General features: G+C 40.6%; 1 protein-coding gene across 1 annotated transcript in view; it reads right to left on the bottom strand.

The window, feature by feature from the left end:
- Positions 1-2053: 2053 nt before the first annotated feature.
- The window catches only part of LOC124776045, a 50630-nt gene continuing 34649 nt past the window's right edge, over positions 2054-18034 (bottom strand). The window contains exons 8-11 of the mRNA XM_047250885.1: positions 13375-15427; positions 8430-8577; positions 8249-8339; positions 2054-4665 (exon numbers count right to left, since the gene is read on the bottom strand). Coding sequence (XP_047106841.1) covers positions 4498-4665; positions 8249-8339; positions 8430-8577; positions 13375-15427 — 2460 coding nt within the window. The 3' untranslated portion in view covers positions 2054-4497. The remainder of the gene's footprint in view (positions 4666-8248; positions 8340-8429; positions 8578-13374; positions 15428-18034) is intronic.

The following is an 18034-nucleotide window of genomic DNA, read 5'->3' as shown; positions in this document are numbered from 1 at the left end:
TGGCCTGTCTGTAAAATTGATTAGTTTCACTCATAATTTTTACATTTAACTGAGGAAACGAGAAGATTCGTTTTAGAGTGAGAATATGTTCTCTCACTCCCCTTTTACCACTTCTAGTAACATCTAGTATTATATTTTGTAACTGGTCAGTTGGTACTGTCCACTATCAGTTGCTCCCCTAATTGTGTGCTACTACATGGAGCAGTCTGTCCTTTTGTTCAGCTAAGCCACATATTTCAGAGAGGCTGCAGTGAGCAGATGGATGTCTCTGTGCAAGTAGCTTAGGACTATCACAGTGAGCAGATCTATTGTTTAGCACTGTCTTAGCACATTTATGGGCAAGCCGCAACTGTGATTCTTCTATAAATCACACCCCATTCTTTCAGATCATCTGAGTGGTAATAAGGGTATAGCTTTGTGTCCTCTCACTATATATACTCAGAATGTAAATGTACAACTGAAGGTCCAAAGTTGTCTGGGAGAAAAGCTTGTGTTCAAACACATTAAGTCTGCTCAGTGGGAGCATATGTTTTACCATTAGGAAAGATGCTTAGTAAAAATTTTCATTGATTTACTAAGTAGCAATTTTCCATATGGTGCAGAACAGACCAGTTGTTCAAATTCTTCAGGATAACATGATGCCATTACAGCATTATTAAAAATAATATACTATTAGGTGCAGTGAATAACAAGCATCAAATGTACATTGTCAAACATACAAGATTTCACCTATCATGATACAATGCTTCCAGTTGTTGGTGACCAGTTTGTCAGTGTGTTAAATGGACCACATATATGGACAACTAGTAAAGTTTTACTCTGCATGGAAATCAAGGTACTACTGCACTGTGGCTTCACAACATGTAAGATTTCCTTACAGTCACACTGCAATATTATTTTGTTTAATATCTTGTTCACAGACAAAGTCATGTATGATTTGTCCATTGGTAATTGGTTTCAAAACTATGGGTATGGTCATATATTATTATTGATCTCTGTTCTGCCTGCTGTCCTATGGCCAATATAAATGTGCAAAATTTGTCTTCTTTTGAGTTACTGTGTGTGTGTGTGTGTGTGTGTGTGTGTGTGTGTGTGTGTGTGTGTGTGTGTGTTTATCACATTAAAAAATACTCCATGCTACAGAGAAATGGATGATCTACTACTGCAGTAGAAAAAAATTCTTACACAGTTTCATTTGTTTATGCATATTGCTGATTGTTTTATATCCATTATATAACAAAACTGCCAAGCAATTCTTATGATAAAAATCCAAACTTCAAGTATTTGACAGTAAATATAACTGTATTTATAAATGTAATCAAAAGTTTTAATTTACACCACCCATTAGCTGGAAGTACGTAATTATGAGCAATAACTAATATTGCAACTCTGAGGATCTAATTTGGCCATTAATTTTTTTGACACTTCTGTTTCATCCAGACAACAGGAATAGTTACTGAAAGGAGTAGGTGTCAAAGTAACACTCTTAGGTATGTTGTTGAGGTGAATTAAAAAATCACATAAATACAATTATTCTAAGTACAATAATTTAATAAATCCTTTTTGCCTTGCTTTGTACAGACTCATCTTACAACTTTATGTCAATGGCTTAATCTTACATATTACATATATCAAACTTTCACACAACTTCTACTGCAGAATTTTCATTTTTACTTCAGTTATTAACACAAACACCACTTTTTCAAAATATACTTCAGTCAGTCAGTTATCTTTACATGTTTGTGCAAACATAATTTTGACTAGCTCTGAATACTGTTCCATGACAGAATAAACATAAGCAGCTAAAAATTAAGCAATTTGTAATGTGGGATGCTAGAATGAAACCAGCTGTTACTAACAAGAAGGATAGAAATGTACTGTGCATAGAAATAGATTGTTAGATTAAATAAAATAATATTTCTAGTTCTTAAGTACTGGATGCAGCTACTCAGCATAAAATAACTGTACAAAAAAAGTAGTTTTTACATACCAAATGCAGGTACCAGGCATAAAAGAATTTTGCAAAAAAAAAAAAAAAAAAAAAAGAGAGAAATCTATTTCCTTAAGAAATAAGAGTCGAAAATAATACTTTCATGTTAGATTAAATGTTCAGCAATTTTTGTTTATATACTGTTGTTACATTGACCTTGAACAGTATTAATCACATGAAGATTTGCAGATCAGTAAATGAGGACTGGGGCTAACTGATTTTTGATAAAGTGATTAAAATTGATTCCAGCATACTTATAATGTTTTCATCTTAAGTAGTAACCTTTTAAAAGATGGCAAGGAATGTCTCTCATAAGCATATGTCTCTGTAAAGAGTCTGGCAGTATGGTTTGAAAGTGGTATAATCTCAAAAACTTACAGGTTAGCTAACATCATGTTGTGATGCTTACATCTACTCTTCACATTTATGATTTTAATTTCAAAATTTCTTTACTTTTAAAGGCTATGTACATTGTCTATTTTCATTTTGCAACATGAGGTCTTTGTGAAATTGGAACTGTTGCATTCTGTACACTCAGCTAAACAAATTTATCCTTGTAGTAATCAGTCATAGAAAGGAGCATCCATCATTGATATCCATTACACAAAAGTAAAATAATAAGCAAGGAATTAACAGAACAAAATAGTGGAATAATTCTGGATTGAAATCTAACATACTAGTCCTTCTCCTTTATAAGATAAATGTTGCATTGTTAGTTAAGGGGCATGATTATATCACTGTATCCACATCAGCCACAGAAAATTCTTAAATACACTAAGTACAACCATTATGGATCTGTACAGGAACTGGATGAATTCTTCTGATAGTATGTCCAATCAGTTTCATCAATACTCCATACCAACACATCTCAAAAAATTCTGTTTCTCTTTGTCAACTCTGTCACAGTGGTGCACATGAAATAAAATGAAAATCTGCCATGTGACTAGTTTCTATTGGGTTATACGCATCTACCGCACATGCACACACATACAAAATAACTGCCATCATTTCAGTTTTAATAGTAGAAAATATTTCAATCAACTATAATATTAGCAATGGGTATATATGTACGTCCCCTTAAAAAGTGAAAACAATTTCTCATCACTTTTCTACTTATACTTTATAAAAGGGGTATATAAGAATAAAAAAGTGAAAGAACAATTTTCCTCCACAATTTTTCATGATAAATAAATTCTACTGTATGATTAGAAATATCAAATCACTAGTAAATACCAGGTAGTCAATTATATCAAAATATGTATAAAAGATTTACTGGGAAGAGATAATTTAAGAAATATCTGTGATCATGCATTAAGCTCAAATACACATTCCTGTTGTGAGCAAATTTCATAGGTATCTTCAGAAATAAATGTCATTATTAGCAGCAATTGAAAACCACTACAAAAATATTAACATAACTTATTAAATTTTCGTGAAAATTACAAAATAATTCTTCAGTGTCTAATATCAAAAAACGTGCTGAACATATAAAAAATTATATTACATTTCATTTACATGTTTCATAATATCAGTTTACCTGTACCTAGCTGAGGTAACATTACCTTCAAAAAAGGAAACTTTTCCCTGCAAAACCTTAGCAACTGCAAATAAACAAAATGTATATGAAATGCTGCAACACTGTCTGTTTCGAGTTAATGTGACAGTACATGTGACCAGATTTTGGATTTTATATGCCCAGATTTATTCATTTTTGGTACTTCGTTTTTTGGCCATGTTATTTTTAAAATAGTATTTACCATTCTCAAATGCAAATCAACGAATGTAAAGCATACATTGGCAGTTTCAGAATATTCAAATGCCTTGAAAACAACAGAAATGGTTTTTTCTTTTATGGGTGAAAACATTAGTTGGAAGTGAATTCAGATTTTCGGTTAGGATATAATAGAGACTACCTAGAATAGAAAGATAACCCATGTCGGTCACGGGTCATGACGGAAGGAGGACGCAGAGTAGCCTTCATGTTAAAGGCTGAGTTGTTTCCCATTATTATAACTCGCGAAATGAAATCGGTAGCGTTCTGTAAATCAAGTAAGGTGTACATGATTTTGTAGTCTCTTTGTTGCCTACGTCCGTAGTCGACACATATCATAAATGGTGCTACTTGATACAAACACCATTCAACTAAATTTGCCACAAGAATGGCCACTGTAGAACTATGACCGTTCTTTTATACTGTTACTTCTTACGCTCTCGAATGCAGTACACTTTTTGACATTAATTTGTTACATATACACAGTTAGGACCCCTGCAATAGGAGGAGAACGTATTCTGAAATGGTCTTGATGTTGGACAGGCGATGCACCTTGATACACAGTTCAAACTCTCAACAGCAGTCATCGAGGAGCTCCTTGCCTTCATCATACGATGTGACGAGCTCCAGTCAATGAGCCCAAGTTGCTGCTCAGCACACTCCTACAGGTACCAGAAAATGGCTTCCATCGGCACTCGCTGACCCACGTCAGCCGCAACGCAGAGGTGATGGTGCTCTACTTTGTTGCGAAGTTGTGCAAGATGAGAGGCTGGTCGTCCCGTTCCTGACCTGGAGAGCCGCTCATGTATCCAGGCGAGGGTGATTCGGACTTCTCTGGCACCGGGGTGATGTTGGCGTACTGCCCGCCGATGGTGCGAAGTGGGTGGCCAGCTTTATCGCCCTGCTGCAAACACACATCGAAGCTTAGTACCAGTGCATTTTCCGTATTAAGACGACACTAAAAACTTCAATAGGGTGACGATGGTAGTGGAAGTGGTGGTAATAGTAGCAGAGGTGATAATGAAAATGCTGGTGGCTATGGTATTTCTAACAGAGAATACAGTGGTATTTAGTCATGTTTGGTAAAATGTTGATGTATTATTAATTATTGTTACACAAAAAGGTTATTCGACTGCAATATGAAAACTCTCAACATAGCCGCTAGGGTTCAGTGACCGTGTCAGAATTATATTAGAACAAATAAGCCTTCGGTCACAAATATTAAGTCAAAATTGAACAAGTTTCGACGCTACTATGAGCGTCGTCTTCAGAATTAGACTAACTGTTCTAAAACATATTAAGTATATAATACATTAATGAAATTAAAGTTTGTACTGACTGGAAAAAGATGCAGTAGTTCCAAGTTACATATTAAAAATGGCTAAGCCGGAAAGGCGACGCCATGAATGGTTGTAAGTAAGATGGCGAGCCACTAAGGGCTGCTCGTACTGTGAACAAGGGTTGCAACAAGACTGAGGTGCCCACGTTAGAAAGTGTGGGCATGGTGTTGCTACGAGCGCCATCTAGTAGCCGCAGGCGCTCGTAGCAACACCATGTTTACTTGCCCACACTATCTAACGTGGGCACCTCAGTCTTGTTGCAACCCTTGTTCACTAAAGCACGAGCAGCCCTTAGGGGCTCGCCATCTTACTTACAACTATTCGTGACATCGCCTTTCCGGCTTAGAATTTTTTTAATATGTGACTTGTAAGTACTGCATCTTTTTCCGGTCAGTACAAACTTTAATTTTATTAATGTATTATATACTTAGTATGTTTTAGAACAGTTAGTCTAATTCTCAAGACGACGCTCATAGTAGCGTCGAAACCTGGTCAATTTTGACTTAATAATTGTGACCGTGGGCTTATTTGTTCTAATACAAGTATGAAAGTTAACAATAATACAACAATTTACTAGGTGGTAGGTACATCAACACAAATTCTACCACACGCCCTGGCTGTTCACTATGATGAGAAAGGGTAATCAGGCCACACTGCAAACGTACTGGAAGGGAGTAAGCTTATCCACTATGGATATCGTATAGTTCAAGATAACTGCAGCCTGTCACTTTGTTTATTCGGATGAACTAGCTACAGAACCATTTCAGAGCCATCGTTAGATGACCTGTGCCTAAATTACGTCTCTATTTTCGTAGCGTAAAGCTAGATACTGGTTCCTTGACAAGACGATATGTAACGTTCTGAAGTGTCCACATCAGTGACAGTTATGTCACGTTATGTCGAAAAACGAATTTCTTCACTTACTGCAGCAATGAAAGCATGTGGATGCACATTAACTATAACATGAGAAAAAAAAGTTGAAATGGCTCTGAGCACTATGGAACTTAACATCTGAGATCATCACTTCCCTAGACCTTAGAAGCACTTAAACCTAGCTAACCTAAGGACATCACACACATCCATGCCCGAGGCAGGATTCGAACCTGCGACCGTAGCAGCCGCGCGGTTCTGGATTGAAGCGCCTAGAACCGCTCAGTCACAGCGGCCGGCTTCCAGTAATCCCTCGGGCAAGGGTGTGTGTGTTGTCCTTAGCGTAAGTTAAAGTTATATTAAGTAGTGTGTAAGCCTAGGGACCGATGACCTCAGCAGTTTGGTCCCATAGTAACTTACCACCAACCAACCAACAGAAATTCATTTCCGACACAGATTATCACGTAAATATCACTCAAGGCGATATATTGAAATATTTCTCAAACAGCCAGTACAAAGAACTTTTCTCCAAATGTAACTCCTGAAAGCTTATCTGAGTGTGAACGTGAAAAGTTTGGATAACAAGTTTACAGAAATAATTATCTGAAATGTGAATAGCCTCAATTCTTCAAACTTTTGCTTCGCGCTTTCTTCTTTGCTAATGAAAAGTCATCGCAGTCTGTCCTGTATTTTACATGCTTAAATTCACATGTGTATCTATGGTGCATTATTTTTGGTCAAGATTTATTTCAATTTTGCCTTACCCCCACTTATCCAGTTGAACTGAAATTCTGTTCCGTTAACTGTTGGAGACAGTGAAGTATCACAGTTACTTTCCGCGGAAATTTCAGGTCACAGCTCCATATTGTCGACAAACTATAATATTTGCTGTCAGATTTTACTAAAAATCGATATCCCACAGTTTTCAGAGCCACAGATAATGAACTACTAAGCGTGTGAAAATAAAAATTCATTACATATTATCTTTTCACAGTGTTGCATTGCGGTTTCCTTCGTTGATTTACTTGAAACTATTTGCAATCAGTTTACAGATATTTTATTAAGAGCTAAGTTATTAGGAGTAACCTTACTGCACACCCAATTATTTACATTTTTAACGAGAATTGCACAGCTACGCCGGCCGTGGTGGCCGAGCGCTTCTAGGCACTACAGCCTGGAACTGCGAGATCGTTGCGGTCGCAGGTTCGAATCCTGCCTCGGGCACAGATGTGTGTGATGTCCTTAGGTTAGTTAAGTTTAAGTAGTTCTAAGTTCTAGGAGACTGATGACCTCAGAAGTTAAGTCCCATAGTGCTCAGAGCCATTTGAACCATTTTGCACAGCTATGCCTCTCCATGGAAGGCCTTTGCGTCTCTGTGGTTTGAGCACCTCTGCACTAAATCATAGTATTTGATAGAATTTTAAAATTATGCAGGTGGAGGGTTAAGCTTACACTCTCTTGCCATAAAATACAATGTACTATAGTTAGTGATAGATATCATTCCTGAAGTGCAAAGTTTCTAGTCTGGAGAATGCGTTACACAGAGACAATTGAATGAAAGTCTAAGTAACTGTTAAAAGGTAGAACACTGACCTAAACCTGCTATCACTAAGCAAACGTGTAAGTCACTGTACCTCCCAGTGACACATGGCCTCCATGCATCAACAAAGTTGCTACCCCTGTGATTACGATATAATCTTACTCGCATCCTTCGAGTCCAATGTGTCATGGTATTCAGTAGACTGCAACAAAATTCCGCCGGTTCTTTTGTTTTCAGAAAGATATGCAATATTGAATTCTCCAATTTTTTCCTTGTGGATCACAGCAGGAAAGCTAATTCTTTCCTCAGTAACACTATATTGCTCCAATAGTTTCAGGGTTCCACAGAACTCTGCCTTATTACAGTAACTGATCTTGTGAAGAAGAAAGGAAGGAAGATTAGGAGTTAGCGTCCTGCCAATTGGTCTTGGAGGTAAATCTTATAAACATAGTAAAGGAGAACTGAGCTGCCCAGGAAGCACCTCCATCCCCGCCATCCCCCTGCCCACCACTGTGCAATCGTAAAATGATAGCACTGAAGTTACATTTGCATTGCATTCGCTTCCCGAAAAATTTCAGATGTGAAGCGTACAGACTTCCCTACGGACCAATAGTGAAGAAGGATTACTCAAGTTTTGGGGGTCACGACTTGTGGGGAGTAAATGGATGTTTGAACTACGACAAAATCTCAGAAGTTTATAGTACTATACGTAGCATACGAATGCATATCGACTTTACCTTCATGTCGCCGTCAAGTATCGACCGGTCGATTAGCTGATATTCCTTTCCAGACCTCGGCCTCAGCGTTGTTGTGGCTTGTCTTCCCAATCTAGAACAATAACAAAAGAATACGTATATTTTCCAGCTGAAAAACGACGGAATAGCAACTGATGAAGAGCAATGAAGTCATCATACGTACAGTAGAGCGTCCTGGACGTCAGAGGAGCTGTGAGAGGAGACCGACAGAGTCTCGATGTAGTCGGACATGTCAGATGTGCCGCTACTGGTACTGCGAGAGTCCATGTAGGGCGCAACCACGGCGCTCTCGCCGCCCGGACTCTGGAAGCCTGCATACAGAAGAGTTGCAACATTACATCTGCTGAACAACAACTGGTATAATTTACGTATTACGCAGTATAGTGATGTAAGGGCCATACAGTCGTTACGTAACTGATATGATTTCTTAAATTCGAGATTAATTCGTCACAAACTACAGCTGAAATCGTTAAAGTTTAAACTGTCACTGGTGCATAGTGAAATGCACGAAAACGAATTTTATGCTGAATTTCGTACAATATTTTTGTTCTACATCTACATCTGCATGGATACTCTGCAAATCACATTTAAGTGCCTGGCAGAGGGTTCATCGAACCACCTTCCAAATCTTTATTATTCCAATCTCGTACACCGTCCTCCGTATGTAGGTCGGTGCCAACAAAATATTTTCGCATTCGGAGGAGAAAGTTGGTGATTGGAATTTCGTGAGAAGATTCCGTAGCAACGAAAAACGTCTTTCTTTTAATGATGTCCAGCTCAAATCCTGTATCATTTCTGTGACACTCTCTCCCATATTCCGCGATAATACAAAACGTGTTGCCTTTCTTTGAACTTTTTCGATGTACTCCGTCAGTCCTATCTGGTAAGGATCCCACGCCGCGCAGCAGTATTCTAAAAGAGGACGCACAATTATAGTGTAGGCAGTCTCCTTAGTAGGTCTGTTACATTTTCTATGTGTCCAGCCAATAAATCGCATTCTTTGGTTAGCCTTCCCCACAACATTTTCCGTGTGTTCCTTCCAATTTAAATAGTTCGTAATTGTAATACCTAGGTATTTAGTTGAATTTAGACCTTTAGATTCCACTGATTTATCGTGTAACCGAAGTTTAACGAGTTCCTTTTAGCACTCATGTGGATGACCTCACACTTTTCGTTATTTAGTGTCAACTGCCACGTTTCGCACCATTCAGATATCTTTTCTCAATCGTTTTTCAATTTGTTTTGGTTTTCTGATGACTTTATTAGTCGATAAACGGCAGCGTCATCTGCAAGCAACCGAAGACGGCTGCTCAGATTGTCTCAAAAATCGTTAATGTAGATAAGGAACAGCAAAGGGTCTATAACGCTACCTTGGGGAACGCCCGAAATCACTTCTGTTTTACTCGATGACTTTCCGTCAATTACTACGAACTGTGACCTCTCTGACAGGAAATCACAAATCCAGTCACATAACTGAGACGATATTCCATAAGCACGCAATTTCACTACGAGCCGCTTGTGTGGTACAGTGTCAAAAGCCTTCAGGAAATCCAGAAATACGGAATCGATCTGAAATCCCTTGTCAATAGTACTCAACACTTCATATGAATAAAGAGCTAATTGTGTTTCACAGGAATGATGTTTTCTAAACCCATGTTGACTGTGTGTTAGTAGACCGTTTTCTTCGAGGTAATTCATAATGTTCGAACACAATATATGTTCTAAAATCCTGCTTCATATCGATGTTAATGAAATGGGCGTGTAATTTAGTTTACTACTACTACCTTTCTTGAATATTGGTGTGACCTGTGCAACTTTCCAGTCTTTGGGTATGGATATTTCTTAGAGCGAACGGTTGCATATGATTGTTAAGTATGGAGCTGATGCATCAGCATACTCCGAAAGGAACCTAATTGGTATACAGTCTGGACCAGAAGACTTGCTTTTATTAAGTGATTTAAGTTGCTTCACTACTCCGAGGATGTTTACTTCTATGTTACTCATGTTGGCAGCTGTTCTCGATTCGAATTCTGGAATATTTACTTCGTCTTCTTTTGTGAATGCATTTCGGAAGGCTGTGTTTAGTAACTCTGCTTTGGCACCGCTGTCTTCGATAGTATCTCCATTGCTATCGTGCAGAGAAGGCATTCATTGTTTCTTGCCGCTAACATACTTCACATACGACCAGAATCTCTTTGGATTTTCTGCCAAGTTTTGAGACAAAGTTTCGTTGTGGAAACTGTTATAGGCATCTCGCATGGAAGTCCGCGCTAAATTTCGAGCTTCTGTAAAAGATAGCCAATCGTGGGGATTTTGCGTCTGTTTGAATTTGGCATGTTTGTTTCGTTGTTTCTGCAAGAGTGTTCTAAACCGTTTTGTATACCAAGGAGGATCAGCTCCGTCAACTATATTACTACATAACTGTTAAAACTAATATTGGATACATTAATTAATTCTCGCTCTTTGTTCGACAGAAAACACATGTTCACTTTAATAGAGTGGTGTAAGGTAATTTTCTGCAAATAGTGTCATTTGGCTTTTCGCACTTTCCGGTAACGGATGCTCCACTCATTTAGTCAGTTTTAGAGATCTTAAAAGATGTGTTGTTCAGAAAGGCCATGCTGCAGGGGCCGAAGCAAATAACTGGAAGGGGCCTTGCCTGGTGAATATGGCGCGGGCGGGGTAAGACATCCAGTCTTGCGACCTGTGGTTTGGCATTGTCAAGAAGCGGAACTCCTTTGTCACGTCTCTGAGCTCATTGGAGGTGTTTGACTTTAACTGCACGATTGAAAGTGAAGAATTGTGCTTATAACCGTTCAGCATTCACGGTTGCAGCAGCTCACGGTACACCACACCGACTACGTCGCATTTTACCATTCACCTCAGTATTATCGCCTTTGAATCGTAGAAAACAATGTCAGCACGTCGTTTCCGACAGAGCATGTTCTCCGTTAGCTTGCAGTAGCAAACGATGAATTTCCGCAGCAGATATCTCGAGACGAAAGCCGAAAAGTAATACTTCCCAGACACACTATTTTGTAGGTTCAAAACATGACATGTTTGAGGCACTGAATAGGCATTTCCTTTTCAGTCGACTCTGAAGGTATATACTTTCTGCTGTTAAAATTGGTCTAGTGTCCATGTCCGCTATGCTGAACTACAACGGCTATAGCCCATTCCTTGTCAACAGTGAGAATTAATTTAAGCTTCCAATAAATTAACATTCTTTCACTGCACCATTAATGTGCAACAACAAGACAAATACATGCAGTACAATCAGATAAGAAATTATTTTGCGTACGTTTCTCCAGCAGAAACGCTATAACTTACTTAATGACACAGCACATTAGAAATGAACAAAGATTTAGTATCATCAAAACTATTCTACAGGAAGCTTTATTACCTTAAGCAGAGGAAAAGAAGAAGAATTATGCATTATTCGACAATATCTTAACCATCTTTGTTTTGCGCTGGACATTTTGTCGATACAACGATGAGCGGAAGATCCTGATAAAACACGTTTGATAGCAGAGATGGAAATCAGTTACAATAAGACTAAAGTATCGTGGATTAAATTTCAAACCTCTCCGAAGTGCGTTATGAGGTAAGGACTAGGACACTGTTGATGGCCAGTTTTTCTTTTTTTTTTTTTTTTTTGCGTAATGTCAGTATTTCCTCAATGGAAAGCAGTTATTCCTACAGCTATGAACGATGCGAGTAAATAATAGCTGCTGGATCTATCTAACGTTACTAGAGCTTTTCGAGTGGAGATCACAACTCAGCATATCCACAGGACACCTATGTGCAGCTATCGTCATCTTTCGGACTTCTGGAAACGTCTATTCATTGGTATGTGTCATATGGGAACAGATCTCTCAGACAGTGGTCTGTAGTACGTAGAGTGAATACGGAACGAGTGATGACGAGACAGACTCAGAACAACAGGCGTGGCAATAAAAATAGGCACTGATTATACTAGAAGCTCTACAGCACTATAGAATCGTAGCATTGTCAGACAGTCTCAGGTGAGACGGTGCAGGCAGACAGTCACCACGAACCATCGGCAACAGATTACTGGAAACTGGATTGAGATCTCGAGCTGCCATTCGTCGTTTACCACTGACACCACATCAAAGACTTGCATGGTGTAGAATCAGAGTCAATTGAGACACTGAATAACATTTCCTGGTATTCAGAGAAGACCCACCAACTTCTGCAGTCATGATGAGAGGAGCTATTAGATATTACAAAGGGACTGATTTGTTAATTGGTGAATGGGGACTGTCAGTATGTGGCAATAATAGTAGTTCCTGTTACCATACCTTTCATGAGCAGGATAAAAATGGTATTTTCCAGGAGTAGAATGCGAGACCCCACACTGCAGTTCTCACCAGAAACAGCGTGAAGAAAGTACAGGTTCTTGACCACTCTGATAAGTCCCTTGATTTGTCACTCACAGATCATGTCTCGGATATGATTGGAAGACGTATATTTTCTTCTAGCGTCCAGCAAGCAATGTGATAAAACATGTAGTTGAAGTATGGCAAGATATTTCTGAAGATGACGTATGGAGGCTGTTTATCCCAAACAACAAACATAGGAATGTAATTGCGTCCAGGGGTGTCAGACATACTGATTTTGATGATGATGGACATCAGTTCCGGATGAAAGTTTAATCATCTAAGAACAGTTATGAGCATCTATACAGAGTTTGATAAATACTGCAAAGTACTTCACTATGTAACTATTTTCATTTCCTGTAAAACAACGACGTTCCATTCCTGACACTGCATTTCCTCGATTTGATAAACATCACAGACTGACGAACAATACTAGAGACTTGGTTGAACGAAACATTCGTAATCTGTCCTCTGGGGAAGAATTACTTCCTCCTCAGTATTCTCTCAATGAAATTCAGCCTGTGATGTACCTTCCTAGTTTCATGTAGTTTCATGTGGTCGCTCGTTCCTTGAATGGAACTGGTAGAGATTTTACTATGTGGTAACACAAAAAAATTGCATAGTTTTATAGTGATATACAAACAATGGATTTGGATAAACTACTGTGCGAGGATTAGTTAATTTGATGACTAGGGAAGGCATAGTTACCTCTAGCTTTCGGACATACTGGCACTTCAGCCTCCGCCGAAGAAGACTTGGCTGGAACTTTAATCTTTTGGAACTGGAAGGTGATGTCTCTGAGAGGATCCACTGACTTGGATCTCCTCGGTAACGAGGAGTGCAAGCAGTTGGTGACATAGCCAGGATGCCTAGCTAAGCTGTACTGGTGCTTCTTCGCTGACACGGACGTCGTCAGGGGCAGCTCAAATTCGGAAAAGTCACCTCCTCCTTGTTTCAGAGAACCGGTGGAGACGCCAGAATCATTGGAGCTGGACGAGTCGCGGTTATTTCCGGACTTGCAAGGGACGCTCGACGACCGACGAATGTGGACTGAAGCTGGTACCGCAGTGTGAGATCCCTTGGGTTGTTCCGATATTGACAGCTCGCAGTTGTTAATGCTGGGTCGGCGAGAGCTGGGCACGGATTCATCGGAGCTCCCTGGCTGGCTTGCTGCAACTGCCTCTTCCTTTTGTCTGGATGAGACGCCATCAGGTTGCGGAGTTTCTTTGTGAACATCACATGCCGATGAGACTTCAGTCTCTGTAGTGGATATCATTTCAGTCTTTGGATCGCATTTATGGAACATAGCGTTCGCGCACACTCTCCTCACTGGAGCCGGTGACATCTTTGACTGAATAACGCTGTTCACGTCTTCTAGAGCCTCTGGGTTTCTCGAATCCGCGGAACTCGATCGTTTCCTGCAAACCACTTGGTGTGCCCGCTCGTCGGATTCGGCAAGCCGCTGCTTTAGGTACGGGCTCATCATCATGGCTGCGCCAGGTACTCTGTGGTACTCCAACTCCGACCTCTTACAGCATTTGTCCGCAGACTGAGTTATTGGGCTGGCCAGACTGGGGATGCTAGCGGACTTTTCACTGGACAAGTTGCACATACCTCTCTGGTGAGCGCGCTTGAGCAGATCATTCTTTGCAGCAGTGGATCCGCTAGGTACTGGAGACATCGGGAGATAACCTGGATGGTTTCTACCTGCTGATCCGGTGCTCGGTCCCGCTGAACCGTTCTTTGCAGGTTCCATCATCAGGTAATCGTCTTGCGCGTTAGCACTTGCTGCTTCTGCACTCTCGGTCAGTGCTGAAATACGGCAGTCTCCGTCACTTCCCGCACTCATTGGGCCAGACAGAAAAGCGTGACACTCGTGGCCACATTTACTGCACACCATGATCTCGTGAGTGCCGTAGTGTGTCGTGAATTCCCCCGAGGAGGGCTCTTCACACTTCTGTGAACATGTGGCGCCAGAAATTCCACTATCTGAGGCGTCCTGATTCATACCTGCCCTCATCAGCACGTCTTTGGCATTCTCGTAGTACTCTAGTGACTGGGCAAAGTCAATATTTTCATAATTCGTATCCATCTGGCAGAATTCGTCTCCAGCTGTCTGTTGCTCGCCAGCAGTAGAACACTTCGAACTCTCTCCCTCTATATCGACATTCACGTAGTTCGACTGGGAAGAATTCTGTTCTGCGTCTTCCGCTGTCACTCGGGGACATGTACAAGCCCCCTGGCTGCAGGATGGTAAGTGTTTCCTGCTCTTCTTGGACTTATCCACAGTCGCGTAGATAGCTATCTCTCCGCTCGTGTTGACAACTGGCATCTTGCCCTCGCCACTCAGTTTCACCTTCTGTATAGGAACACCAGTGTTCTCAATGCCGTTGCCACGCCTGCAGTAGGGCAACATCATTAGGTTCTCCGCCCAACACATCACTTTCTGGCAAGGGCAGTTGGCAGGAGCGCTCTCTGACGGATCTTCGTGTTCCATGACGAGTTTGGTCGTCTCTACCAAAGACGTGACCAGGACAGACTTCTTGGACAACTTGATAACGCAACCACAGGGCTTCCGCAAAGTTTTCACACTGGGCGGCACGTCGTAGTTGCCGTACTGGTTCGTGGTGATCTCCATTTCAGTCGTCGAGGCCAGGGAATCTTTGATGCTCTTCGGAGTGTCGTAATATTCTTCTGTGGTACTTGTGCTTAGTGACGATCTGTTCAGGGTATCACTTTGTCTCGTGTCTTCTTTCGGCTCCTAGGAAAAACAAATAAAACAGAGCACGTTAAAAACTTACTCCTGTATGTACATAAAGAATAGGAAATATTATGGTACAATATTGTTTTGTATACTAAAATATTTTCGACCAGAGGACGAACAACTGAGTAAACATTTTTTAGGTTCTGAGCTGTATCATAATTAATATTTTAATGTGTATCCGAAAAAGTCATGGTCTGCAACCAGGACATTAGTTTCAAAACGAATACATGAACGATACGCATGTGCTAAAACATGGTGACTGCGTAGACAGAAACAAGTTAAAAAGATTCTGTGTGATTATTAATAAAGTACAATAGCCTGATATCAGCGTTCCCATTTGTGCTGTGCTCTGTCGTCCTTTTAATTACTGCCCTATGGATTATCTCTCTATAGGTTTGAGGACGTTGATTGGTACTAAGAAGCGGGTAAGTGGAAAGCGATTAATAATTTTTAGTCCAGTGTTTGTGTCGAGGTTCGTCTAGTCGGTTAACGACTGATCTCAGAAATATGTTTCAGGGTGAAAGTAAGGCTGGTGAGTCTTATGACAGCAACGTAAGGGGCGTATAGATGAAGAAAGGTCATCATGTTGGCTAACAAAATGTGGGGACGGTTACATGCGTCCTTCTTCGATCATATGGAGGAAAGAAACTTGCATTATTTAGATGTAGCAAGGTTGTGCAACAAAACATTTTGTTCTGTTCTTGATCTTAGGTACATCTTTCCCGAAACCTGTACCATTAACTATCTGCAGGTTCTGTGATGTCTTACGCGAGGACTCCCGTAACAGCTTCCGTGCTAGGACGTTATTAAGCACTAGCCCAACACTCAGTGTTGCCAGATTACTTATTTGTCCTAATATTAATACTGGATAGGAAAATCAGGTCAGAAATCATCAGGACTATCACCAATCAGACTAACGACACAGTAAACTATGGATATGACGCGCATATCGTTCGTTTCTCTATTATTTTTCCGACACTCACTACCCCTAAGGAGGCTGCGCCCCAATAGTATATTTTATAATGCTTTAAGTGGTACATGTGCCAAGATCGTTAAAACTGATTCAGATGTTCCAGTTACGCATATATGTCACAAAGGCCTCACCACAACTCCCACAAATCGGGATGTTGGGGGTGTCCCACACAAATAGTGCATTTTCCTAGATGTGTGTACTAAGATTTGTTGAAATGTTACACAGTTATGCTTTTATATTACTTCTCTCCTCCACACATCTCAGTTCAAACGTCCAGTTTAGGGGCGGTAGGAATGTCCTACTCTGACAGCAGATATTTTCCCCCATTTAGTGTATCACATGTGTATCAAGTGGCGTTTGCATGTGTTCCAGAATTAAAGAGTGACGCTTTAGATATCACTGTTTCCGATCGCCACACCAACCTCCGCGGGTTAAATGTCTTCGCGTTTATCACCAATAAGCTCAGTGAACTTGAAAATTATGGATTTCGTGGAAATGTAGTTCCGCTTTTTTTTTTTTTTTTTTTTTTTTTTTTTTTTTTAACAGGACATACTCCTCACAGCCTTACTCTGTCCCTATAGATATTAGGGATATCTTACCCTAGGCAGTCAGATAGCAAACTTACGCGTACAAGGTTACTCATAAGCACATCTGGGGTATCGAAGGATCGACGCGCGAACTACGAGAGATAGAGAGAAATGACAGACAGCACTGAATAAAGCATCTTTTCAAGTTTCGGTTTGTAATACACAGTTGCTCAGCGCACCACTCTGGGCAGGCGTGTCTAACAAGAGAGAAATCATCCGCTCCACATTGTTGCTTCGCATTACACTGCACAACACAACTAAAGGATGAGTTTTTAGATTCCCCATAACTGTGTCCCATTGCGACGTAGAAGTTTGAAATTTGGAACAAAGGTGCCTACAACCTATCCCTGTAATGGTACAAAAGCATGGCGCCCTGCGACATTAACTTTTGGCGAAGCTTAAAACAGCAAGATTTTGACATATGAGAAAAAATACCAGAGTTCAAAAAAATCATGTGAAGTGTAAAAGAGTTAATTATGTCACATAGGCACCATATTTCACCACCTCATACCAATAGTTCACCCCTGTTTTGACGCTTCTGCGATGGAGATCAGAACTGCGACATCCAGAGCCCTGATGGAGTGGCATAAAGGGCGTCAATGCAACCACCCCTTTACATGGGACGTTGATTCCGACATATTTCCCTGTCGAGAACAACGTTTCGAATTGTAGTGAGCAATAGAATGACGTTCTGGAGAACCTTTGACACTCCTCGAATGCTAAGGCCTTACTCTAAGGGCATCATGGGGTAACAAACCCATTGAAAGTGATCGCACCCCTCTGGAGTGCAGTGCGACCGCAATTTTTGCTCTGGTGTACCAGTAGGGACCGTTCAAAACTATTCCACGAAAGCTAAGCGAGGTCCAAGGCAGCAGTTGACACCGAGGGTGTTGCCGAACTATGGCACGGGGGAGGGGGTGTTAGGTGGACCCTTTGACATTTCGCCGGCCGGAGTGGCCGGCCGGTTCTAGGCGCTTCAGTCTGGAACTGCGCGACTGCTAAGGTTGCAGGTTCGAATCCTGCCTCGGGCATGGATGTGCGTGA

This window comes from Schistocerca piceifrons, chromosome 2, assembly GCF_021461385.2.
Source record: "Schistocerca piceifrons isolate TAMUIC-IGC-003096 chromosome 2, iqSchPice1.1, whole genome shotgun sequence".
Classification (NCBI taxonomy): Eukaryota; Metazoa; Arthropoda; class Insecta; order Orthoptera; family Acrididae; genus Schistocerca; species Schistocerca piceifrons.
This window is presented reverse-complemented; position numbering and strand designations above follow the sequence as displayed.